The sequence below is a fragment of the Salmo salar genome, chromosome 15 (assembly GCF_965601325.2).
Source record: "Salmo salar chromosome 15, fSalSal1, whole genome shotgun sequence".
Taxonomy (NCBI): domain Eukaryota; kingdom Metazoa; phylum Chordata; class Actinopteri; order Salmoniformes; family Salmonidae; genus Salmo; species Salmo salar.
In genome coordinates, this window is record NC_138305.1 from 47,369,844 (window position 1) to 47,397,071 (window position 27,228).

Consider the following 27,228-nt stretch of genomic DNA (forward strand, 5'->3'; position numbering starts at 1 on the left):
AAGGAAACTCTATTTCAGCAAAGCCATATTTGGCATGCATAGTGCGCCATCTTCTGGCTCAAAAGGCTATGCAGTTTATTATTGAATGTAGTAAATAGTGAAGGTTGCATTATTTGCCGTTAATCCTAATCAAGATAGGCCTATCTTGGATAAAGTGTAATAATAACAAGATCACAAAATAAGAACACACATGAAAAGGTTAAGCATTAGATTTTTTTTTGGCACATAATGGACAAATTAAGCATCTTAATCATCCATGACATGATAGTTTTACAGGAAGTTGATTTGAATTCATTATTTATAATTGACCATTTAACAGAAATTACACCAATTTCAATAGCCTCCTGTAGACTACTATGTAATCAAGGGCGTGGATTTAAAGGTACAGACGTAGTTTACCAGGCCTACCTGGCAGTCCGGATGGGATGAGAAGGCACAGTCAATATCCGAATAACACACTTTTGCAACATTTTAATTCCTATCAGCAATTCCAAATTGGCTGTTAGCCTACACTACAATTTCGTTTTATTATAATGAAAACAAAAGACGTGACGTCATCACATAACGGTGTCCAATGGCCCTCACGTGAATGATTTTTAAACCACATGTTCAACATCCCAAAATATTTCAACAAGAATCTGTAACAAATCTATCCCAAATTTATTTGGGATAGACATAGCTATGTAATCCTGCATTCATTAGAGCAGGTGCACCACCAGATAACTGAGCATCTGATATTCGCCGTTGGTCCTGCTGCGCGTTTGGAGGCGGCGCGCTGGTCAGACAGAAATGCCATAACAGCAGCATCGATATCCCCACCCCGAGTGCATGTTATTCACCTGGACCCGCGTAACGACATCGATGTGAAGCCACATTTGACCACAGACTGAATTGTCAAAGGATTGCGCCAAGGCTGGTGCTGTCTATTTGATGGTGACATCGTTTGTTGCTTTTTGGTGGGGAGCAGCATCTGGAATATTGTAGGTAGGTCGCGAGGATTTCAATATTACAAAATGACATTATTTCATCATGCCAGTGGCCTAGGCCTATATTATTTGGTATGGTCGACGGCGATATATTTTGGGTTAAAACGATAAAGATCTAACTCGTCCGTGCCTCACTGAATGGGGCAGTAGCCTACTCCAGCCTATTGGCGCTAAACGCGCCTTTTTAACGTTAGCTACAGTGATAGTAGCATTCTGTCCATGGCGGTATCGACAGTTGCATCCTCTGCCTATAGCTATTAGGCTATTGCGCCCAATCAATTGTATACGTTGTATCGTAGTAGGACTATATGAACTAACAATCGTGCTGGGCTGGGCATATAAGGCAGACGACATCATCCAGTCGGTTTGGCTTCTCACTGATGCCAGCATCCGGCACCAGCTGCTCTGTCTGATCGGGTTATTTAATGAACAAATTAAAGGCGTTGGAGAAACTATTGAAGAAACGAGTCAGGTCGCCTCAAGGACACAATTAGGTTGAGTTTTAATGTAACTGGGATTTCAATTATCCTATAACGGTGCATGTTTCAAAGAGGGCATGCAGACATTCTGTAGGCTATCACGTGCATCTTATTGGCTACTGACACCGGCCTGTAATGGAGTGTGGAAATTGATGTGATGCCTATTCTTAGTATGAATAATACGTGTGTTAATCAATCATTAAGATTTGCATTAGAAATATGTTTAATTGTTTCCATTTGAGATGAGCCTAACATTTGCCTTCTTATAGTCAGTATGTTGCTACCTATTATGCAGTAATAATATTCATCACCATAGGCCTACATTGTTATTTTGTATGGGCAGCTCTGGTTTGGGGTGTCCTGTAAGGCTTACTTAGCAGCAGTACCACTTCCTCTGGGTTTCACCGTAACACGGAGCTATTGTAGTGAGGATTCTAGTTAGGGACAAACTATTGAATATGACAAACCTCTATGAAATGTGATATTACACAAAACCGTGGTCTTAAGAAATAATGACACAGTGCTGGAGGGATCGGGCAGGGAACTCTTAAATCGACGTTATAGCAAGCAATAAAGACCTCTCCATCTTCCTCTCTCCATTTATTTCTAATGTGAGCATTATTTCCTTCCTTTTGGTATCAGAGCAACACCGCCCTTGTCCATTGCAGGACATTGGCCCTTTTAAGCTTAAAGCTCCCTGTTGAAAGACAAGCATTCAGATTACAGATCAAAGGCCTCAGATGCTGTTTGCTGCTATTAAAGCCCCTCTTCTTTTCAGTGCTATAAGGCTGTGCTATATCGCTATCGCCGTGCTAGCAGTATCCCCCTGTCCTTAACACCCCTGATCTAATACACGTGATTCAGTGTCCTGATGAGCAGCTAATGAGTCAAATCAGGCGTGTTAGAGCAGGGCTGGAACAAAAGCCTGAGCAGCCAGTAGCTCTCTAGGAGAGGGCTGGCCATCCCTGGTGTAGGGCGTGGTTCCAGTTTTTTAGTTACCACGTAGTATTTTGGGCCCTCTCAGTTTCATATCCCTTGCCACCAGTCCCAAAGCTTGCGGTGTCATAGCAGCGCTGACTTATAAACAGAGGGCTATGGGCTTACATACACCACTGACCTAGCTACAGTACCATTCCCTGTTGGGGACATTGAACTACTGCAAAGGCACACTGACAGTAGTTACTGAGCAGTCTCACGGAATGCTTCATTAATGTCATTTGAAAATAGGCTCTCAGTCTCATTTCCATCCAAGCATAAGCCTGCCTTTGATATTTTCACTGATAGCACCACCCGTTCTCATGTTATTTCCTGTGAATCAGCATCCTGCACGGCATGTTGGGACTGCAGTATGAATAGTCCTGTGAGTGAACAAGTGAACTCAAATAACAGGTCAATCAATTCATCTCCTGCTCTCTCAAGTTTGTCCATAGCAAGGCCTACGTTGAGCAGATCGATGTACAATGGAGAGTGACAGCATTGAAATCAGCAGTTGGTAGTTTGTTGGTTGAGTTGATGAATAGGTTACGGTTCTTTGACGTTTTCTAGCGGTCGTGTAACTCTATTTGCTGATGTGTCTACAAGACTTGACAGTGTGCGGGACTTTGTGTTACCACAACACTGGAGCAATGTAAATATTTATGTGCCACAAAATGTCTATCTAATGGAGAGATCTGTCCATTGGATGCATTTTATGATGCCATTTTTTTTTTTAAACATATTTTAAGGGACAATTGGTCAGTATGATCAATCGTTCATGATTATGGTGATGGCTTCCTCCCTGTATGGATACCATACTGCACATTGCACGTGTCCTACCCTGACATACTGTATGCGTCTCCTTTGTGTCCCAGGATGCAAAGGGGTTTCCCGGGGGGCCTGTGAAGATGAGCGTGACATCCTGGTTCCTGGTCAGCAGCTCTGGCATCCGCCACCGTCTTCCACGGGAGATGATCTTCGTGGGCCGGGAGGACTGTGAGCTGATGCTGCAGGTAGGTGACCTGACCCTGGCCCTTACCCTGACCCTGGCCCTTACCCTGACCACCTCCTTTAAAAAGCTTAATATTGATTTACTCTCTAATCTAATGCATCATCTTATCCTCAGGCGCAGATAACTAGAGATACTATTGTATACCATGTAGTCCTCTTCTTCATGAGGAAGAGGGGAAGTCTGTGAGTAAAACTCAGTGACTACTAAGCTCATTCAGAGACGATGTCTGTGGCTGGAGTAGGGCAGTAAGTAAAACTGTGTTGTCTGTCATGCTACACGGGAAAGCGAGAAAGGCTGAAGAGGGTTGTCTGATGGGGTAGTTTACTCACTGTCCCATGGGCACCATTAGCAGAAGGTAGTTGTGCCCATGGGACAGTGAGTCATCCACCCAGTCGGAAAACCCTCTTCAGCCCGACCTCAGCCGCTGTCTCTTTCCTGTGTAGCATGAAAGACAACAAATTGATCAACACTCAAAATATGTCAATCTATCTTCCTTCTGAAAGCATGCTCACTTTTATCCAATCATGTCAGAGTTTGCTGTCTGGAGGACCTGTGCAAGGGTTTCTACAGTGCAGTAGCATAGACCAGTATTTTTCAAATTCATTCAGAGGAGCCTTCAGAGGGTGCCCAATTTTGTTGTATCCCACCTGATTCAACTAATCAAGGGCTCAGTGATTAGTTGATTAGTTCAATCAGGTGTGTTAGTGCTGGGCTAAGACAAAATGGGAACCTCCTGAGAATCCTTCCAGAAACACTGGCTGACTAATGGTAAAGGCTATTTTTAGGACAACCTGATTGGCTACCATACAGTAGGAAGGGGTGGCATAAAGGGGAAATGGACATCAAACATCACAGAAATCATTAAAGGAAGCAGATGCCTCTCAACAAAGGTCTCTTATGTTGGGATGGTCAATGAGATGGTGTATGTCGATAAGTTTGTCGTTCGGTTAGGGCTAGCACTCTGTCTGTCGGCTGGAGATCACTACCTTATTGATGTGTGGGTGGAACAACAATGTCATTTTACATCCAGATATTTATAGCCACATTGATGTACCATTTCGCTGCATAGTTCAGATGACTGTAACGTTACTTTGAAGAAGACTGGCTATCTGCTATTGGTGTCAGGCTTTTGCCAGTCAAAGCCTCAGCCCTTGATATTACAAAAAGCAACACCTAGATACAGTCTGATTTGCTACTAGAGGAAGACATCAGTTATCAACAAAAGTCTGCAGTGAAAAAGAGGCCGTTTAGAGCACTGGGAGTTGTTAACCTTGACATGATCCAAAATGTGGCCTGTTTTTTTATTTTTATGTTCAGTATACTGTATATAGTTCCTACCAGTTGCCGTGGCGCCAGCTCGGAGATCCTGATGATGCAGAGCTGTCTGCCTCAGTGTCTTCCAACGTGGCCATCTGTTGCCAATAGCAACAGCTGAGATGGACTTTTTCCTCACACGGCGAATGGGTGGCCTGTTGCCATCCCGGAACAATATTGTGTTATAGGACTAATGCTTTCTCACCCGCTCCTTCAATCTAAACCCAATTTGTTAGTATACCTGCACTTTAAAGTCAGTCTCTTCATCCTCCCGAAGCCCTCTGAAGGGGACAAAGGTCTTCTCTTCTCTGTGTTGTGTGTAATTTACACTCCCTCCATATTGTTGGCCACAGATAACAGGCCTTTGTCCTTCCTACCTGCCGAGCCACAGCAGTGTCTCTGATTCCAGCACTATTTATCACCTTTTTTATTTGTTTAGCGGTGAAAGCTACCTCGTACATCTGGCAACAATGATGGTATTGTGTAGCTCCAAACACTATTTAGAATATATGACACACTGGTGCAACTACACCATTTTATTGAACTGGATTATTTGTCATGATGTTATTATTCATTCAAAACAGATACAATGCTTGTACAAAGCTACTGTTTTGATAGTAGACTGCCATTGTGGCCCTTAGCCATTTTAGTACCATTACTGCCCTGGAGTATTTTGTTCAGTGGTATGGGGCCCCCACCTGAGGTGGTTCATGACTGAGTTGGACTACCACCCTTTGTCTCTTGTATCAGGCTTCAGTATCACTAGGTCTTTCATCATTATGTGTTTAACAGTGATTTTTGCACTGAACTAGCCTAGCAACTTGGCTAGGCAGAATGCTTTTGGTCACTGTCTGAAGCACTCTGGATACTTGTCTGGATGGTGGCTCCTGTCCTGATGTGGCCGAGTTTTGTCTCTGACCCATTTCACTTCCCGGATGTAACCACATTGGAACGTTTCCCTCTTCCTTCCACTGTCTAGTCTTCTCGCCTGTCGTAGTAGGGAAATCCTTTTCAACTGACATGGCCAACGTTTTAGTAACTGTACTCATTAACTTGTTTTGTGGGTGGGAAATGTAATGAGAAATGGATAGAGAAACACTGCCTTTTAGTAGTGACTTTCAAGGCAAAGCCTGCCATCGTGCTAGTGTACTCAGCACAGACATGTTCAAGGCAGTAGTGAGTAGGAGGATGTGAATGTAAAGTAAAAAATTTTGCTCATCATTCATACAATTCACCAAATACAACTAGATACTATTACTTATGTAGTGAGTCATTCTCCAGTTCACTTGTCTTTTTATAGAGGCCTGTTGGACATGCACCGCTCAGATTCTTGAGACACACTCTTTTAGATGGTATGATTGAAATATTCGTCTTTAAATGGTGTTATGGTTGTGAGAGTGTTCTAACCTTCACGTCCCACCAGAAAATTACACGTGTGGTTAATGGAATCCACGTGGCTTAGTTTGAGGCGTCTTATGGTGAACTGTGTTGAATTTAGCTCGTGAAGTATTTCCCTCACGTGTAGTTGAGCAACAGGAGTTTGGCTACATGTCTTCTTGGCACGACTTTTCACTTTTGGTTCTGTTCCGTTGGTTCCCATAGGGACTGAATCAAGTATTTGACATATGCGCCTGTAACCGTTAACTTCCTAGCATGAGGGTATAGAGTATCATACACAGTATTGACATGTTGCTTACTTCATATGAGTAATGGAGGTATTGAAAATACTCTTGCAAATTGCATCACTGCAGAATGTAAATTATAGGATTTACAGTCACTGTCTGTCATGTGTAGTAATGGTACTTCTTAAGGTACAGATTTACGATCTTAATTTGATCCAGTTTTCTACAGCAGGAAAATAATCATGTAGCAAAATAAAATGTGGATTATAATTCATGGACATTTTTGTAGGGGTTGGTACATTGTTTGTAAGGGAAAATTAAGTCTGAAATATCAAAGTGGAAATTACAAACTTCAGAAGACTTTTTAAACCTCAAATGCACTAAGTATGACATTTTCTGTATTGCAGGAAATGTATCCTGCAATAGGGTGATCAAATTAAGATCCTACATCTGTAGTATGACATTTATTTAAAAAGAGATTGTAATTGTAGGGCACAGTTGAAGTAATCCATCCATGGTTCTCTCCTTTTCTTTTCCAGTCTCGGAGTGTGGACAAGCAGCATGCCGTCATCAACTACAACCCTGCTACCGATGAGCACCTGGTCAAAGACCTGGGCAGCCTCAATGGAGTGAGTACCCAGGGGAGGGAAGGGTAAAGAGGAAGGTACAACTAAAATACTTTCAATAGAAAGTTAAACTGTCTTCTGTACAAGGACTCCCCTTACTACACATAGAGATTAAAAGGCCCTAGATGTTTCAGTGTTCTGTTAAGTAGTTCTAAGCTTAGCATAGTAGATACGTGCCATTACGTGCTTGCTTAAGCTGGTTATCTATTTTACATGGGTGTGTTAATGCTAGCTAAAAGAATCAGGGAATTATGAATGGTTAACCTCTGTCCTATGAAGATAGAAAAACAGAAACTATCTGCTCATGCTGTATGTAGGCTACTGTGCAGTGACAATGTAAATGCTAGTTCTAAGCTTAGCATAGTAGATAAGTGCCATTAAGTGCTTGCTTAAGCTGGTTATCTATTTTACATGGGTGTTTATAAACTGGGCGGTTAGAGCCCTGAATGCTGATTGGCTGAAAGCCGTGGTACAGTATATCAGACCATATACTATGGGTATGACAAAAATATTTTTACATTTTTACTAATTATGTTGGTAACCAGGTAATAATAGCAATAAGGCACCTTGGGGTTTTGTGGTATGGGGCCAATATACCACGGCTAATGGCTGTATCCAGGCACTCCGCTTAAGAACAGCTCTTAGCCGTGGTATATTGGCCATATACTACACCACTTGGTGCCTCATTGCTTAAATATACAGTGCCTTCGGAAAGTATTCAGGCCCCTTGACTTTTTCCACATTTGGTTATGTTACAGCCTTATTCTAAAATGTATTAAATAAAAAATGTTCCTCAGCAATGTACTACACACAATATCCCATAATGACAAAGTGAAACCAGGTTTTAGAGATTTTTGCAAATGTCAGAAATACTTTATTTACATAAGTATTCAGCCCCTTTGCTATGAGACTCGAAATTGAGCTCAGGTGCGTCCTGTTTCCATTAATCATCCTTGAGATGTTTCTACAACTTGATTGGAGTCCACTTGTGGTAAATTCAATTGATTGGAGGTCCCACAGTTGACAGTGCATGTCAGAGAAAAAACCAAGCCATGAGGTTGAAGGAATTGTCCATAGAGCTGCGAGACAGGATTGTGTCAGGGCACAAATCTGGGGAAGGGTACCAAAACATTTCTGCAGCATTGAAGGTCCCCAAGAACAGTGGCCTCCATCATTCCTAAATGGAAGAAGTTTGGAACCACCAAGACTCTTCCTAGAGCTGGCCGGCCGGCCAAACTGAGCAATCGGGCGAGAAGGGCCTTGGTCAGGGAGGTGACCAAGAACCCGATGGTCACTCTGACAGAGCTCCAGAGTTCCTCTGTGGAGATGGGAGAACCTTCCAGAAGAACAACCATCTCTGCAGCACTCCACCAATCAGGCCTTTATGGTAGAGTGGCCAGACGGAAACCACTCATCAGTTAAAGGCACATGACAGCCTGCTTGGAGTTTCCCAAAGGGCGCTTAAAGATTCTCAGACCATGAGAAACAAGATTCTCTGTTCTGATGAAACCAAGATTGAACTCTTTAGCCTGAATGCCAAGCGTCACGTCTGGAGGAAACATGGCACCATCCCTACAGTGAAGCATGGTGGAGGTAGCATCAGACTGTGGTGATGTTTTTCAGCGGCAGGGACTGGGAGACTAGTCGGGATCGAGGCAAAGATGAACGGCGCAAAGTACAGAGAGATCCTTGATGAAAACCTGCTCTCAGACTGGGGCGATGGTTCACCTTCCAACAGGACAACGACCTGACACTGTACATATCTGATGTTAGAGAAGCTTCCATTGAAGAATACTGAGTTATATTGGATAAGTAACTCTCCAACCATGTGATGACAGGTGACGTCAAGCCATAAAGAGTTTTTTTTGTTGTTGTTGAGTGGTCCGGACTTGAACCCGATCGAACATCTCTGGAGAGACCTGAAAATAGCTGTGCAGCAACGCTCCCCATCCAATCTGACAGAGTTTGAGAGGATCTGCAGAGAAGAATGGGAGAATCTCCTCAAATACAAGTGTGCCAAGCTTGTAACGCCATATCCAATAAGTCTCGATGCTGAAATTGCTGCCAAAGGTGCTTCAACAAGTACTGAGTAAAGGGTCTGAATACGTACGTAAATTTGATATTTCCATTTTTAATACATTTGCAAAAATGTCTAAACTGTTTTTGCTTTGTCATTGTGGGATATTGTGTGTAGATTGCTGAGGGGGAGGGGGGGGGGGGGGACAATTTAATACATTTTAGAATAAGGCTGTAACGTAACAAAATGTGGAAAAGATCAAGGGCTCTGAATACTTTCCAAAGGCACTGTACCAAGGCTAAGAGCTGTTCTTAGGCACAACACCTTATTTCTATTCTAAACTGGTTACCAGCATAAATAGAACAGTAAACAAGTATTTTTGCGTCATACCCATGGTATATTGTCTAATCAGCAAACAGGACCCAAACTACCCAGTTCATAATGACATGACAACTGTGACCCAAAAGTGCTGCTGAGGCTATTTTACTGAGTAGTCAAGCAACTATTTTCCTTTTAAATTGTAAAGGCCTCCGTATAGTGCTGTGTATACTAGCTGTTATATATTTCACTGAACTGTTTGTTGTGCAGCTGATGCAGACTTCCCTTAGTAGTAGGCGGGCAACATGGAAACTTTCCAAGTAGCTTCCACTAGACTGGATTGATCATGTCAAATTAGCCCAGCGCTACTGTTAGGCCAGGGCTTGTATCTATGCGTTGTTAAATCTCTAGCAAACATCTCCTGTTTGCATCTGGGTTGTTTTTCTCTTCACATATGGTCCAGTGGGCTGTGCCACTAGTTTTCCCCTGGCCTTAGCCATACAGTTGCTCTTCTGTACTGGACTGAAATACCACTGAAATTCTTACTCTTGTGTTGAAGGTGGATGAGTGGTGCACAGTGTCTATCCCAGGACCTCGTGGAGACTCGCGTTACATGTCATCCTTCAACATCTCCTGTTTACAGTAACCAACTATGTTGTGTTCCCCTCTAGACCTTTGTGAATGACCTGAGGATCCCAGACCAGATTTACATCACCCTCAAACTGTCTGATGTCATTCGCTTCGGATATGATATCCTTTTTTTTTCTCACTCACGTCATCAATGCATAATTCTGGTGCCATATATGCGTAATCAACATTGGCTTTGGAATTTGATTGAAGTGCTTGTCTGTGATGCGATTGGCTATTGCCTTAACCTAGTATTTACATTCCCATGTGTACGTCCTGGAGAAGAGCCAACACAAAGTCCCAGAGGAGGCACTCAAGGTCAGCTTTCTATGCTAATGCAAACCTCAACTGTATTAAACAGTAAACCCTAACCTGGACTAGCTTTTCAGACAGTACTGGTCTACCATCACATCATTTAGCTGGAGCTCTCTTAGGCAACTTGACTGTGTTGGTTTTTGAGTTGTGTTGCGCCTCCTGCTGTTTCAGCATGAGAAGTACACCAGCCAGCTGCAGATGGGTCTGAGAGCCTCAGAGGGGAAGAGGGCTGAGCACCTGGATGACAAGTCCAAGCTAGAGAAGACGGACAGGAAATCTCTGTCTCAAGGTAAGCGTTAGCGACGGCTTCAATCCTGTTTTAAATGCTCTTCCACCGTATTTTTCCACGGTATGTTTTTTTTTTCTCTCATAAAACAAAGCTCATTAGTAGGAGGTCTAGATACATGTAGTGCTCATATTGATAGACCTGTTTGGATAACTACATGATGTGATAGAGGCTTTGAGCTCATGACAACTCTGGGAATTGGGACATCGTGGGTTGCTCTCTTTTCATTTATCTCACTGATTAATCCTTAAGATTGCGTCAATCTAATGAATATAATATTTGATTTTGATTTAATACAAAAATCCCCATCGAAATCCGTCAGTTTAAGCTAGAGATCTGTTTTTGGGCTGCTTCTCAATCCACTGCATCCGCCGATGTCGCCCCTCCGCAGCTGCAGTGGAGGGACATGGTGTTTTGATTTTGATTTTTTTAGGGATGATACTAACACAGCTGTTTAACTTGGCTGAATGATCCAGGATTATTCTGATTTATAAACTGTAACTCATTAATACCTGGAATGGTGTGTAAGGATGATGAGTATTTGAACTTTGCTCTGCTCCTCAATAATAAATAAATGTCCCTCAACCATGATGTCAGCGTCAGCTTGTCCTATTTCAGTCAGAACATGCTCCCCCTCTTTGTCCCCCCTCTCTCTCCCTCGTCGGCGGCTGCATGCGGTCACCTCCAGTCTCCATGGTGATGGCTACTGCACCCATAGTCACAGTTCAGCTCAGCACCGATGACCTGCTTGATTTTTTTTATTTTATTTTTGCTCTGTGTAATTCACACTGGCATCCCCACTGTCAATTGCTCTGCCAGAGAGTAATCCTTACGCCATAAACAGGTCACGATCAACTATCTATGGACTATATGCAGCTTTATAGGCTGCCTGTATTGTGACCTCTCCGGCTGATGAGTCCCTGATACTTTTTGCTTGCCCTGCGAGGCTGTGACGGCATAAGTATAATCCAGCGGATAACAACTGAATCCTCACTCAAATCAACACAGAATTCTTCTCCTTGTTTACTGTAGCCTCTGCAGTAAAAACCTTGAATGAGCGCTGCCTCGAGATCAACTGGATGTGTTGGACACATTGGATGAAATACTAAGTCATAAATAACAAGCTTTATGTATGTCTGATTTGATGTAGTCTAGTGGGGTGGAGACAAACCTTGAATATTCTTTCTCTCAACTCCCAGTGGACCAATAGTAGATGATGACTGCTGCAGAGAAATGAGTCCTCTCTCCTGTGTGTGTGTGTGTGTGTGTGTGTGTGTGTGTGTGTGTGTGTGTGTGTGTGTGTGTGTGTGTGTGTGTGTGTGTGTGTGTGTTCAGAGACTCCGACCTCCCGGCCCACTCCATTGTATGGCCAGCCCTCATGGTGGGGGGAGGAGGATGCGGCCAGCAAAGGACAACACAGTGAGGGACACCGGTCAGAGGAGGGTCACCCAGGTCATTGAACCTTCGATTCACACCATTTTCATTTAGGAAATGTCATGTAAAAATGTTTGCATTTCCTTTTTTAAAGAATAGAAATAAACAAAGAAGGGTTTATGCTTGTCTTTTAATTTGCTTGTGTAGCCTCATCGGTGCTTTCACACCTATCCATTTGCAGAGATTCCAAAAGAAGGTTCAGCGTTAGATTCAGAGGTGAATGGCTCCCTGTTAGAGTACAGGGACGCTCAGGGCAAGTCCAACTTCTCCTACCATCGGGAGCCCAGCTACTTTGAGATCCCTACCAAGGAGTTTCAGCTGCATCCCAAGTCCCCGGGGGCAGAGCTCCACGAGATCCCCACCAAGGACACGGACACGCCCCATGCCGCTCCCACCCCCACCTCGCCCACTCCCCCCGTGGTGCAGAGCCACGCCTCCTTCACCATAGAGTTTGACGACTGCACCCCAGGCAAGATCAAGATCAAGGACCATGTCACCAAGTTCTCCTCGCGCCAGAGGAAACAGCAGCAGGTGTCCTGCAAAACTCTGGCCACCACGCCCACTGAGGTGATGTCAGCCGAGTGCAAGGTAGCAGATTGGTTGGTGCACAGTGATGTCAGAATGATGAGAAGGCGTCCCACGTGTGAGGATGTTTACAGTGTCAAGAGTGACCAGGCCGTAAACATCAAGAGCCTCAAAGGTAAGAGAGTGGTACTTTACAAAAGAAACGTTCATAGAATTCTGTAAGGTGTTGGGAGGTTTGGGAAGCGGCTGTTGGTGTGTTTTCTGTCCCTCATTTGTGGTTTGAATTGATCTGTTTCTAGGACACCACCATGACGATGGGACCCAGAGTGATTCTGAGGACCCGGTTTTAGGGAAAGGGAAGCGAAGCAAGTCACACCACCGGATCCAGTCGCAACATTCGATCCAGTCTGAGCTTTCCCAGTCAGACCTGTCAGAACCGTCACAACAGACTGTGCGGTCATACCAATTAGTTCAGTCACAGCAGACACACCAGACAGTCCAGTCACACCATTCAATTCAGTCTGACCAGTCAGTGCTGTCAGTCCAACCACACCAGACAGTCCAGTCAGTTCCCTCACAAATGTTACTCCAGCCTCAGTTTTCTCCGCCCAAACTGACCCCAGTCTCTCCTGTGGTCCCTGAGAGGCCCCTGTCTGAAAGCCCGCCTGAGGTTCGCTCCCCCACCATGGGCCCCTCTAAGCCCGACCCCCAGGAGCCACTCAGCCAGCAAGCATTCATCATAGAGTTCTTCGACAACCCGCGCAAAAAACGCTCCCAGTCCTTCACGGCCAACCCCGCCCACGCAGACTCTTACTCCACCCTCAAGGCCAAGCTGGAGCGGCGGAAGGGCGGGGAGAGGCCAAACTCCATGCACGGACACATCCCCCCCACCCAGCAGGTGACTGTTCCTCTGAAGGGCCATGGCGGGCCCCTGAGGTCGAGCTCCCTGAAGAGGGAGAAGACAGAGGAGCCCCTGAGTGGAGGTAGTGCTTCCTCTTCCTCCGGTTCTGGGCCTTCCTCTCGCGCCTCTTCTGGCATCACCATCAAGCCGTTTGGCAGTGTGGGAAAGAAGTCCAAGCTGGCCCAGGAGTTTGCAGCAGAGTTCCTGATGAAGGATGCAGCCCACAGAGCATTGTCCCCCACCAGAGATAAGACGTCTCCTCCCATGTCCGCTCCCCCGGTGATGATGATGTCACCCTCTCGCACCCGCATTCCGTCTCCCTTAGACCCCCCTTCCTCTGTTTCCTATCCCTCCACCCCCTTGCAAACCACAGCACCACGTTCCTACTCTCCAACTCCTGCCCCTCATTCCCCAGCCCTAGCCCTCTCCCAGCCCCCGTCCCGCAGCTCTGTCCAGACTGCCTCCCCAGTTCGCTCAGCCGTCCCCTCCATGACCCCTCTAATGCCGCTGGGTCTGGGGGTGTGTGGGGTGGACCCGAAAGCCTCCAGGGTGGTGAGGAACGAAGAAGAGGATAGTCTGAGTGATGCCGGCACATACACCATCGAAACAGAGTCCCAGGACAAAGAGGTGGAGGAGGCACGCAACATGATCGACCAGGTGAGATTGTAGCAGCCGGAGGTTCACCTTAAACATTCTCCATTTTTAAAGTCTGTCACCACCATGACTTCTTTGGTGGGATGGTGGACCTTTTCACATGCTGCGTGTAATTATTGTACTGTATCTTCTCCACTGTTTTGGATTCTGACGTTAAATGCTACAATTCTAACAAGAGGTATAGTTCTAGAATAAACAATGAAATACCTTAATAGGAATACCTTGAGGGACGCATGCTGAGAACCTCCTCCCCCTACCCAGTACCCCCTTCCACCCTGTCCTTCCTTCTTCCCCTTGCAAAGTCCCATTGTCCCTTCTCTTCTCCTACCTACCTCATGCATGCTCTGTCCCTCCCTGACAGGTGTTTGGGGTCCTCGACTCACCGGAGTACAGTGGTGCCGGAGTGTATAGACCCATCATTAATGATGGCAAGGACGAGCTGGCAATGCTCCGGCCTAGTGACGCTAGCACTGTGGACCAAATGAAAGCAGTGTCTATGCATGGCTTTAACCCAGCCGCTCTCAGTGGGGCACCCTCAGGCCCCTTCCAGGTAACCTCACCGTCCTAAGCTACTGGAGAAATAAGGGACCTAATAAGTTTATTATTTGTCCTTCCTTTACTGCCTTTGGCTTCTACAGTGACTTTCCTTACAATGTAAGGATTGTTCTTGGAAGGAGTTTATAATGGTGGTTACCCTTCGACGTTGTGCTCTGTATAGCTGCATCTAACCCCTCATAGTTTCCTACGCTGTTTCAGGTTCCGTCTGCTAACACTGCAGCACAGGAGGAGGGGCCTAAGTGGGTTTCTCGCTGGGCCAGTCTGGCAGACGGCTATGCAGAACCAGGCTGTAATCCATCTCAAGGGGAATTTGCAGAGGGAGGTGAGTCGCCTGCACCCACTGACCGCTCTGCTCAGAACTTAAGTGAGCAACCCGGGGGGAAAAAAGCCTGAATTAAAATATGTTTCTCTTTCCTAGATTTACGATTGATGAGTCGGTTGATGCCTAGCCACAGCGTGGATAACTCTGAGTCAGAGGGGAGCCAGAGTTGTAGGATCAGGAGGCTGCTTCCCCAGGTTCCCCCTGGAGACAGAGACAAGCCAGAAAGCCCCACCCCCAGCATCCTGATCTGCCACGAACCCCCCTACCCAGGCCCCGAAACCCCCCTGGAGAGGAGTAGTGGTACTCCCCGGCATCAGGACTCCGCCCAGAGGCTGTGCGTCCAGGACGATGTAGACCCAGACAGCCTGAGTGACGCCAGCCGCTCTGACGATGGCTCTGTACTGGAGAGGACCAGGAAGAGCCAGGGGAGGACGAGTGGCGCTACCTCGCCCGGGGACACTGGACCTCACTATAGGGGTCAAGATAAGCTGCCTCCGACTCAACCTACCAAGTCCACCTCTTTTTACATTGGTTCTGAGGAATGCAGCTTAGGCAAGCCGGACCTGGCCCGAAGCCCTTTTCTGTCTCAGGGGCCTGATAGGGGGCGAGATGCCCCTGCCAAAACCTCCCCCACCACCGTCCTCATCAGGCACCTGAGCAGCCACGAGCCCCGGAGGTCGGGCATCAAGCCGAACAACTCAGCCCCCAACCTCCACTCCCAGCAGGACAAGGAATCTAAAGACCCCAGTAAAGACTCTCTAGGGACTTCCTCGTTCGTCAGGCAGGAGAGCTTCACCAAGGAGCAACCCAGTGACGACACCCAGATTAAGAGGCTCCCCCACATCTCCAGTCATCCCACCCTGAGGGACATGGAGCAGAGGAGAGAGACTGCGAAGGGCCCACAGCCCTTCCTCCGGGAAGCAGCAGACGCCTCTCTCTCCTCCCTGGAAGTGAAGTTACCCTCCTCAGGCTCCGGACACAGTTCTAAGAGAGGAGGTTCCTCCAGTCACATGGACGACTCTCTGTCTGGGGAATCAGATGTGGATACAGCCAGCACCGTCAGCCTGGTCAGCAACAAGAACACCCCCGTCACCACAGGCCCCAAGAAGAGGACGGCCGCCAGGTCCTCCTCCAGTCCGTCTGTCCAGGAGAAGGGCCACCGCCAGCCCACGGCCCGCGAGCGCCTGTCAGAGAAACGCCGCAGCCACGCAGCTGCCGGTGATAACTCCAGCAGCAAGGCCGAGCAGGCCAAGCGCTTCCAGATGCGGCGCAGCACGGGGAACCGTGGTTCCCTGGACCTATCAGAGGACCAGCAGAGTTCTGGCCAGCACTGGCCTGACACGGCCTCTGACCATGAGACCGGCTCCCGGCCCGCCAGCCGCAACAAGAAGCTCATAGCTCCCCTACAGAAAGAGGACAATGGGAAGACCCCCAAGAGTGCAGCACAGCAGGCACTGATCCGCTCCAACAGCCTGTCAGCACCACGGCCCACCAGAGCATCCATGCTGCGCAGGGCACGCCTGGGAGAGACTTCTGACAATGATGGTACTGAGACTGACCGGGGATCCCAGAACTCAGACCACATCGGTGCTCCCTCCAAGGTGTCTGCTGACGGGAAGAAGCTCCTCTCCAGACTGGACATCTTGGCCATGCCCAGGAAGCGAGCAGGCTCCTTCACTACACCTAGTGACAACGAGTCCTCCATCACCACTACTTCAACCCGGCCTGGCTTCTCCAACCGGAGTGCAGAATCAACTGGGCCGGTCAGGAAGATATCAGTGGGTGAAGCAGGGGCAAAGCAGGGGGTCACAAAAGGGTCCGGAGCCCCTGGGAAGCAGCCCCTCACCCGCACACGCTCCAGCGGGACTAAATACTCCAGCACAACCAGTGAGTATTATTGAAGTTACCATTGCGTAACTTCTCAATCTGCATAGCCATGCTATTTGCTTGCACAAAGCAATGCAGAGAACACGTTTTTTTGTCTTGAATTGTAATTCATGAAAAAAGTCATAGCACCTTTTTTGTTGTTGTAAGAGTGTATCTAGAACCTAAAATGATTCTTCAGCTGTCCCCATAGGAGAAACCTTTGAAGAACTCTTTTTGGTTCCAGGTAGAACCCGTTTTGGTTTTACCTGGAACCCAAAAGAATTATACTTTGAACCAAAAAGGGTTATCTTATGGGGATAGACAAAGAACCCTTTTGGAACCCTTTTTTCAACAAGTGTATACAGTATGATCACATTTAAGACTGACCGGGGATTGTCATGATGCAAATGATTATTTTTATGATACTGGGATGTTGTGTATGTGTTCTTAATTACTGTTTTAACCTCTATGGGCTAGGTGGGACGCTTGCGTCCCACCTACTCAACAGCCAGTGTAATCCCGTGGCGCGTTATTCAAATTCCTCAATAATGCAAAAACTTCCTAAAAAATGCAAATTCCTCAAAAATGCAAAAACACATAAACCCAAACCACAGCTAAATGTAGCACTAACCTTTGATCTTCATCAGATGACAACCCTAGGACATTATGTTATACAATACATGCATGTTTTGTTCAATCAAGTTCATATTTATATCAAAAACCAGCTTTTTACATTAGCATGTGACTAGCATGTGACTAGCATTCCCACCGAACACTGCCGGTGAATTTACTAAATTACTCACGATAAACGTTCACAAAAAGCATAACAATTATTTTAAGAATTATAGATACAGAACTCCTCTATGTACTCGATATGTCCGATTTTAAAAATAGCTTTTCGGTGAAAGCACATTTTGCAATATTCTCAGTAGATAGCCCGGCATCACAGGGCTAGCTATTTAGACACCCAGCAAGTTTAGCACTCATCAAAGTCAGATTTACTATAAGAAAAATGTTATTACCTTTGCTGTCTTCGTCAGAATGCACTCCCAGGACTTCTACTTCAATAACAAATGTTGGTTTGGTTCAAAATAATCCATAGTTGTATCCAAACAGCGGCGTTTTGTTCGTGCGTTCAAGACACTATCCGAAAGGGTAAATAAGGGTGACGAGCATGGCGCAATTCGTGACAAAAAAATTCTAAATATTCCATTACCGTACTTCGAAGCCTGTCAACCGCTGTTTAAAATCAATTTTTATGCCATTTTTCGCGATAATATTCCGACCGGGAATCTGCGTTTAGGTAAACAGACGAAAGAAAATAAAGCATTCGGTCGACTCGGGCACGCGCCTAAGCCCATAGTACTATTATCGGCCACTTGCCAAAAGCGATAATGTGTTTCAGCCAGAGCCTGCCTCGATATCGTTCAGCTTTTTCCCGGGCTCTGAGAGCCTATGGGAGCCGTAGGAAGTGTCACGTTATTGCAAAGATCCTCAGTCTTCAATAAAAAGAGCCAAGATGAAACACAATTTGTCAGACAGGCCACTTCCTGCATGGAATCTTCTCAGGTTTTGGCCTGCCATATGAGTTCTGTTATACTCACAGACACCATTCAAACAGTTTTAGAAACTTTAGGGTGTTTTCTATCCAAAGCCAATTATATGCATATTCTAGTTACTGGGCAGGAGTAGTAACCAGATTAATTCGGGTACGTTTTTTTATCCGGCTGTGTAAATACTGCCCCCTATCCCCAACAGGTTTTAAGGTGACTGCGTTTCAGGACCATAACTGCCTGCCTGCCACTGGCTCAACAGACTTTCTCTGCAACTGTCACTGCAACAAACACCTTTTCACATTACACTAAAGAATTGTAATTCATGATTTAAAAGTCAGACAGTGCCGTGAAAAGGGATTTGCCCCCTTTCTAATTTTCTCTACTTTTACATATTTATGATGTTGAATGTTCTACTACCAAAACCTAATATTAGATAAAGGGAACCTGAGTGAACAAATAACACAATGACATACTTATTTCATGAACTAAGTTATGCAACACCGAATGCCCCTGTGTGAAAAAGTAATTTCCCCCTTACACTCAATAACTGGTTGTGCCACCTTTTATCTGCAATGACCGCGAACAAACGCTTCCTGTAATGTTTTTGGTTTTGCTGTGTTTGGTTTTCGCCAGGCATAATGGGACCCATGTTGTCCAAAAAGTTATACTTTTGACTCATCTGTCCATAGAACATTCTTCCAAGAGTTTTGATGATCATCCAGGTGCTTTTTTTAGCAAACTTGAGTCTACTTTTCGGGCAACATGGGTCCCATTATGTCTGGCGAAACCAAACATCGCATTCCACAGTAAGAACCTCATACCAATGGTCAAGAATGGTGGTGGTTTGGGGATACTTTGCTGCCTCAGAACCTGGATGACTTGCCTTAATAGAAGGACCCATGAATTCTGCTCTGTATCAGAGAGTTCTACAGGAGAATGTCAGGCCATCTGTCTGTGAGCTGAAGCGCAGCAAGACAATGATCCAAAACACACAATCAAGACTACATGAAAATGGCTAAAAAGCAACACATTTGAAGTTTTGAAATGGCCTAGTCAAAGTCCAAACCTAATCCCAATTGAGATGTTGTGGCAGGACTTGAAACGAGCAGTTCATGCTTGAAACCCCACAAATGTCGCTGAGTTAAAGCAGTTCTACATGCAAGAGTGGACCAAAAATTCCTCCACAGCGATGTGAGAGACTGATCAACTACTACAGGAGGCATTTGGTTGTAGTCATTGCAGCTAAAGGCGGCACAAACAGTTTTTGGGTGTTGCATAACTTTGTTAATTAAATTAAATAAGTATTTAAAAAAATGTATTCGTAAACTCCGGTACCCTTTATCTAATATTATGTTTTGGTTGAAGATCTGATAACGTTCAGTATTAAAAATGTAGAAAATCAGAAAAGGGGCAAATACATTTTCACGGGACTGTATATGATCAAATGTAAGATTTGAAAACTAGTTCAGGTGCACATAAAAACACAGGGCCACAGAGTATTGAAACAGGGCCTGACAATGAGTTGAAGTGACCTTTTCCACCCTTCATAGTGAATGTGACTCAGTCTCCCTTTTGAGATGCATGCTGGTAGGCTGTATTTTGGCTTGTCCTGTAGGAGCTCAGTGTAGTTGCTACGAAGCAGTGTGATGATGCCCTCTGCTGCCGTTTCAATAGAAACACAGCCCCTGGTGGAAGCAAACTGAACCAGGTTTTCCTCTAGGATAGTGCCTGTGCCTATCTCCATTCTGTTTATTTGTTACCCTGAAAAACTCCCTAGTCCTTAATGATTACAAGCATAGCCATAACATGATGCAGCCACAACTATGCTTTATATGGAGTGGTACTCAGTAATGTATTGGATTTGCCCCAAACATAACACTTTGTATTCAGGACAAAAAGTGAATTGCTTTGCCACATATATTTTGCAGTATTACTCTAGTGTATTGTTACAAACAGGATGCATGTTTTGGAATATTTTGTTTATTTTTACAGCCTTCCTCCTTTTCACTCTGTCAATTAGGTTAATATTGTGGAGTAACTACAATGTTGTTGATCCATTCTCAGTTTTCTCCTATCACAACAATTAAACTCTAACTTTTAAAGTCATCAATGGCCTCATGGTGAAATCCCTGGGCGGTTTCCTTCCTCTCCGGCAACTGAGTTAGGAAGGACGCCTGTATCTTTGTAGTGATTGGATGGTGTATTTCTTTTGACCCGTCTACCAAAAGGTGCCCTTATTTGCGAGGCATTGGAAAACCTCTCTGGTCTTTATGGTTGAATCTTTGTTTTGAAATTCACTGCTCGACTGAGGGACCTTTATAGATAACTGTATGTGTGGGGTAAAGAGATGAGGTAGTCATTCAAAAATCATGTTAAACACTATTGCACACAAAGTGAGTCCATGCAACTTATTATGTGCCTTGTTACTAAGCACATTTTTACTGAACTTATTTAGGCTTGCCATAACAAAGAGGTTGAATACTTATTCACTCAAGACATTTCAGCTTTTCATTTTAATGAATCTATAAAAAATCTGAAAACCCAATTCCCCTTTGACATTATGGGATATTGTGTGTAGGCCAGTGACCCCCCCCCCCCCCCCCAAAAAAAATCTCAATTTAATACATTTCTAATTTAAGGCAGCCAAACATGTAAAAGGTCAAGGGGTGTGAATACTTTCTGAAGGCACTGTAAATTAATGACCCATATTATGCAGCGATGGTGTATTGTGTTTTTACTTATCAATATTGCGGTGTAGTATTTGCAATCCCAAGGGTCTGTCAATGACTAATGTTGTTCATGTTATAAAGGTGGTGCTGCTGGGAGGCCCTATTTCTGCAGAAAAACTATTTTTGTATTTTATTTTTGTTGCAGATTTTAATTTTAATTTAATTTTAAACACTTTTTTTGCCCTTGTGCAAATTAGGGTTGCCACACTTCATGGCTGACCCTTTAAAACTACACTTTTTTTGTATGTATCCTGTAACTGCATGAGATATGGATCAAATGAAAACCGTGCTGTTATCTGGTAGGTTCCCGTCAAAGGCAGAAGGGTTCAGACTACACCTCCACATCTGAAGAGGAATATGAGGCCAGCTCTGAAACCCCCAAACACAAACGCTCCTCCCACACGTCTGCTGCCACACAGACCCCCCGGGCCCAGAAGGAGAAATCTGCTGCAGAAGTTGCCCGGTCCAAGTCCGGCTCACTGGAGTTGGAGGAGGACGAGGTCCAGAATGAGGATGACCACTACCAGAACTGGACCACACACAGCGCCGAGATAGCAAAGTAGGGTGACATAATGGCACTATGGATCACCTGGCTGAAACCACATATTGAGCCTTATGATTGGCAGCTGTAGAACATGTATTCTGTACGTATGTATTTTTTTAATGTGGTCATGACTTCTGTTTCTGTCTTCCCAGGCTCAGTCAGGACTTGGCCAAGGACCTTGCCATCCTGGCCCGTGAGATCCATGACGTGGCGGGGGACGGGGACTCCCAGAGTTCCTCTGGAATGGGCACCAACCCCTCCCCAAGCTCTGCACCCAACACGCCCGGGCCCGCATCCACCATCCCCATCTCTAGCCGGGAAGAGGTGAGCCCGCCCACTACCCATAATACACTTCAAACATGCCCCCCTGACCTGCGCCTCACGCTATGTACAGTTATTTCCATCCCTTTGTAATGTTCTAATGCATAATGCAACTGCACTGGAGCCTATGGGAATTTTCTTCCCTCTCTATAAGTTATTTTAACCATGTGCCACTAAGATCTTACATCAAAATTATGTACAGGTCCAGTGACGCGTGCAAAGGATCCCTTATCATTTTTTAGATTATCATGAGCATGTTTCTGTTCTTTACTGTACAGAGGCCATGTACATCTTTGCGAGGGGTCCTCCCATCTCAGGTGCATACCTCAGATATGTCTGTGTCTGTCTCTGTCTGTCTCCTGCAAAGGTTTATATTTGTTTCCTTCACCTCCCACACTCTCTTCAGGCTATCATCACTAATCCAAACACTCGTATGCTGTTGGATTGTCATGCTACAGATTCTTATTTGTATCATACTGGGATGTTCTATGTGTTCTTAATGAGTGTTTATGGTGACAGCTTTTCTGGACCATAACTGTTTGCCACTGGCTCACTACAGACTTTCACTGTCACTGCAACAGACACCTTTTTCACCTTCCACTAATGTCGCTTTTTTTTCCCCGGGCTTGTATCCCAGCAAAACTAAAATTCACTGCTCACAGTTCAACTGCTGTCACTCCTGCATGTTGCCTTGGTGCATGCAATCACAAAGCACTAGTCACAGTGGTCAACTTTTCCTCTAGTACAGTATAACAAAGATATTGTAACTTCTTATTCTCACTGTGCCCTTGAAGTACAGTAGAGGGCCTTGAGGCACTGACTCCCTCAGTAGTCATGGCCATGTCAGTTGTTCAGAACGTGCGCACCATGCACTGATTCTATTCTCTTTCCAGCTGGTCCAACATATTCCTGAGGCCAGCTTAAACTACCAGAAGGTTCTACTATCGCCAGGTTCTACCGCTGTCATGGACCTGGATCCTAACATGAATGACCAAGACCCAAGCTCTAAGCCACGGTGGAACCGTGAAGAGGTCACTTTCCTGTCACACTTGTTTCTCCTCCCTTTAGAGTTGTACTTTCGCTAGTTATCAGTGATTTGGAAACCTAGGCTCACGCAGAAACAAACTGGCACTCAGGCTACACAAAATGAGCTGTTGCAGTTAATTTTGGTCTTCTGGGAATTAGACTAAAGTATATTAATGTATGTGAAACTACTTTGCAAACACTTTGGGTGTTTGACATTCACCATTTTCTCCCTCTAGGTGATTTTGGACAATCTGATGTTGAACCCTGTTTCTCAGCTCTCTCAGGCCATTCGGGAGAACACAGAACAGCTGGCTGAGAAAATGAAGTAAGGGAACTTTATGTACCTTGGCTCTTACCTTGTGTAATTTTAGCATTGTATGTTAAATGGAAAAGAGCTAGTCAATGACTTCCTCTCTGCCTGGCTCTGTTAGATTATACAATATTTTTATTTTATTTTTTTCTGTCAGGGTTTTATTCCACAACAAGACTGAGGCCTGGGAGGAGATCGAAGCGAAGATCAATGCTGAAAACGAAGTTCCCATCCTCAAAACATCAAATAAGGTACAGAATTGGTAGCCAGTCACATCTTACATTGGAAGACATGGTCGTGTAAAACTGAGGACATTATATGGGAAAATGTGCAATCGTAATAATTTTAATTCTACTGTCACAGGAAATCTCTTCCATCCTGAATGAGCTGAGAAGGGTACAGAAACAACTAGAAAGTAAGAGTTACACATTAGTTTTTCTTTGTAGTTAAATAAAGAATAATAATCTTCCTAAAATGTACTGGGAGTGCAATGTTGAATTGCTTTTCCTGAGCGGCTTTTCGTCTGCATTACCTATTCAGGACATTTAAATAAAGCATATGATCCAGCAGGCCTATGGAATCTAATAGAACACGGAATGTTCCCTTTTGTTGTAGTGATCAACAGCATTGTGGAACCCGGTGGAGCTGGCAGTGGGAACCCTAAGGTGGCAGCGGTGGCTACTGCTGCTTCAGGAGGACAGGCCACCAGGTCCCCCTCACGGCAGAAGAAATCCCCCAGTAAGCCCACTGGACCTGGGGACAGACAGCGTGGTGCTGGCCCTTCAACCAGCCCCACCACCTCCAAACCCAACGCCAACGAAAGCACCAAGAGGACCACTCGAGGCCACAAAGGGGCAAACTTTATGGCCTGATCAGAATTCCCAGGTTTCTGTAGCATCTGCTGGTGGCGACTGCCTCCCTTCACCACACTGTCATTTGTAATGTAAAACTATCATGATATACAGTATACTGTATCTGTTTTGACTGGTAAAGGTGTACTGTAATTGAGTACCGCTGTAACTGACTACCACTGTTTAGAATTGCTTCTTCCACATTTGTACAAGCTCAACTAAAAGTAGGCAAAGCTGAGTAAAAGAAGTTGTAACTTGTCGCTTGAATAAGTGGATTGTGTACAAAATAATGTCCATATGCCTTGTCTACTTGTCCTGTACAATGTGTAGTAGCTCAGTACTGTAGGCTTGGCCAGATGCCCAAGATAAGACAGGCTACATTCTTGCACCAACTTTGTTACCATAGTAATCATCCTGATGAAAACAATCCAAGGTGTCCATGAGAACATGTCGTGGACTACTTCAATGACATGGCAAAACAGAACAGCATTAGAGAGGGTGTTTGCAGTGTTCTGTGCTTGTCTTGTAAAATATGATTCATTGAATGTTCCTGAATGACTTGGATATTTTACTGCATGGGGAAAAAAGCTACTGAATGAACTGACTGACCACCAGTCTCCCTTTTCTGAACTTGATTGTCTGATAGTGAAAATGCTTAAGATTTGTTCTATATGAATGCTGTGCGTACAGAATGTCAGGATGGTGTGTCATACAATGTTTCAGATCCCAAATAAATGCAGTATACACTATACAGCATCAGAAAGAGGGGAAAGAGCATACTTAGAAGGCCAGCATCTCTGAGTCGCCTCTTCACTGTTGATGTTGAGACTGGTGTTTTGCGAATACTATTTAATTAATGAAGCTGCCAGTTGAAGAATAGTGAGGCGTCTGTTTCTTAAACTAGACACACTAATGTACTTGTCCTCTTGCTCAGTTGTGCACCGGGGCCACCCACTTCTCTTTCTATTCTGGTTAGAACCAGTTTGCGCTGTTCTGTGAAGGGAGTAGTACACAGCGTTGTACCAGATCTTCAGTTGCTTGGCAATTTCTCACATGGAATAGCCATCATTTCTCATAACAAGAATTGACTGACGAGTTTTTGGCCATTTTGAGCCTGTAATCGAACCCACAAATGCTGATGCTCCAGATACTCAACTAGTCTAAAGAAGGCCAGTGTTATTGCTGCTTTAATCAGAACAGTTTTCAGCTGTGCTAACAAGGTCGCAAAAGGGTTTTCTAATGATCAATTAGCCTTTTAAAAGGATAAACTTGGATTAGCTAACACAACGTGCCATTAGAACACAGGAGTGATGGTTGCTGATAATGGGCCTCTGTACGCCTATGTAGATATTCCATTTAAATATCTGATGTTTCCAGCTACAATAGTCATTTGCAACAATAACCATGTCTACACTGTATTTATGATCAATTTGATGTTATTTTAATGGACAAAAAAATGTGCTTTTCTTTTAAAAACAAGGTCATTTCTAAGTGACCCCAAACTTTTGAACGGTAGTGTATATGCTTCAAATTAGTAAATTGGCCCAAGTTGACTGTATGCCGCCTCCTAAATTGACTGTATTGTAGTGTGCCAGCTCTGTAAAGGTAGAATGGAGCAGTTCCTTATTGTCCACTGTATGTGTGTGTGTGTGTGTGTGTGTGTGTGTGCACTAAGAGCGCCTGTGAGTTAAGTAGCTGTTGTGGGCTAAGCCAATGTCACAGTTTACTCCCTCCATCTGCAAAGGCAGCAGGGATATGTGGGATTGTGTGTGAGGAATCCTGTATAGATGTAAGTTAAAGAATAAGAACGGACACAAAAACTATTTTAAAACTATTTTGTGAAAGTGCATGTGTAACATAATTATATAGTTTAGTTGGGTGAGAGTTCAGGCTAGTTTGCCAAATGTGCACTTTTTCATTTTGAGATACACCTCATAAGCCATGTGTGGAACTGAAAATAAAGCAGTAGGGTTTAATTAAGCAGTAAAAACAATGACTTGTGGCTGAAATGTAGGTTTAACAGGCTGTTTTAGAGTATCGCTTATCAGTTTGATTTCTGTCAAGTACTTAAGCCTACAACAGATCATATCTATGCTAAATGCAAAGCTTTTTTTTACAGTCATCAATGGTGCCATGGTGTTCACTGACCCTAAAGCTATTGAGAATGTATGGATTTGTCACCTACCCAGAACAGACATCTGTCTATTGGTCTGATTATGTCACCTCTGCTGCTAAGGGTGATGTCAGCTTTGGGCTACTTACTTCTCAATATTAGTTTTGTTTTTGCTACAATGCATGTAACTCAAGTATAAGTGTATAAAAATACTGCAAAGTGCTAACCAAACTGTATGTGAATATCTGTTTGTATACATCAAAAACATTTTTTTTTTATGACTTTGAGGTTATGTTCACAATGTTGTTCTTCCAAATTATTTATTTAATATTTGTGTTGTACTGAATATATTTACAGACGTTATGCCATGGACTTTACATAACAGTTTGTGCATCATCATGAACATTGATTTGTACCATTATATAATTTGTAATAAACTGATTTCAGTCATAAATGCTTTATTTTATTCTAGATGTTATGATATTTAACAACAAAAAATGATGACCTACACAACAATTGTACACTACTGCTGCATCATGGTGTTAGTCTCTAGACAGCTGGGCTGGCTCCCACAATGTACCAAATACTGTTCGAGCTTATAGTGCTGAAACAGTGATGTTGCTGCCCTAGGTCTGGGATTTCCGAGACTGTCACATTGTGGGTAAGCCTACGCTTTGGGAAGGAGTGAAGAGTTTGGAACAAAATATCAAAGCCTAGGTAAAATCTTAGATTGTTCTTATTCTTATTCACTGTGGCTTATCACTGTGGCTTGTCGTAAACCAGACCCACACCAAGTCTCGTCATTTCAGCTATGTGACAATATTTGAAGATTGCTGTCCAACAATGATCCCCAACCAAACAGATTTTGCAATTTTGTCAAGAACTGGTGTACAAATGTTGCCTCTGGTGTACAAAGCATGTACTTCCACAAAGTTGCTGGA

General features: G+C 44.5%; 1 protein-coding gene across 3 annotated transcripts; it reads left to right on the forward strand.

Annotated features, from left to right (window-relative positions):
• Window positions 1-588: 588 nt before the first annotated feature.
• LOC106571475 (centrosomal protein of 170 kDa protein B) lies at window positions 589-26,741 on the forward strand. Of its 3 annotated transcripts, none has more exons than XM_014144629.3 (19): window positions 589-984; window positions 3,316-3,453; window positions 6,928-7,017; window positions 10,021-10,099; window positions 10,236-10,294; window positions 10,463-10,580; window positions 11,913-12,029; window positions 12,193-12,711; window positions 12,836-14,094; window positions 14,453-14,641; window positions 14,830-14,971; window positions 15,068-16,858; window positions 21,426-21,681; window positions 21,819-21,990; window positions 22,881-23,018; window positions 23,250-23,338; window positions 23,481-23,574; window positions 23,687-23,738; window positions 23,939-26,741. In XM_014144629.3, exons 2-19 carry the CDS (start codon window positions 3,349-3,351, stop codon window positions 24,193-24,195), a joined length of 5,526 nt encoding a protein of 1,841 aa, XP_014000104.2. In that variant the 5' UTR covers window positions 589-984; window positions 3,316-3,348; the 3' UTR covers window positions 24,196-26,741. The 3 variants fall into 3 exon arrangements, with proteins under 3 accessions (XP_014000104.2, XP_082817962.1, XP_014000106.2); XM_082961836.1 differs by having other exon boundaries at window positions 14,848-14,971; XM_014144631.3 differs by lacking the exon at window positions 22,881-23,018.
• Window positions 26,742-27,228: the final 487 nt, after the last annotated feature.

Excerpts from the sequence above, each read along its gene's own strand:
- LOC106571475 (XM_014144629.3), top strand. The coding sequence starts at position 3,349 with ATGAGCGTGACATCCTGGTTCCTGGTCAGCAGCTCTGGCATCCGCCAC. Across the intron at positions 12,712-12,835 it reads AAACATCAAGAGCCTCAAAG|GACACCACCATGACGATGGG; the intron begins GTAAGAGAGTGG and ends ATCTGTTTCTAG. Across the intron at positions 16,859-21,425 it reads TAAATACTCCAGCACAACCA|GTTCCCGTCAAAGGCAGAAG; the intron begins GTGAGTATTATT and ends GTTATCTGGTAG.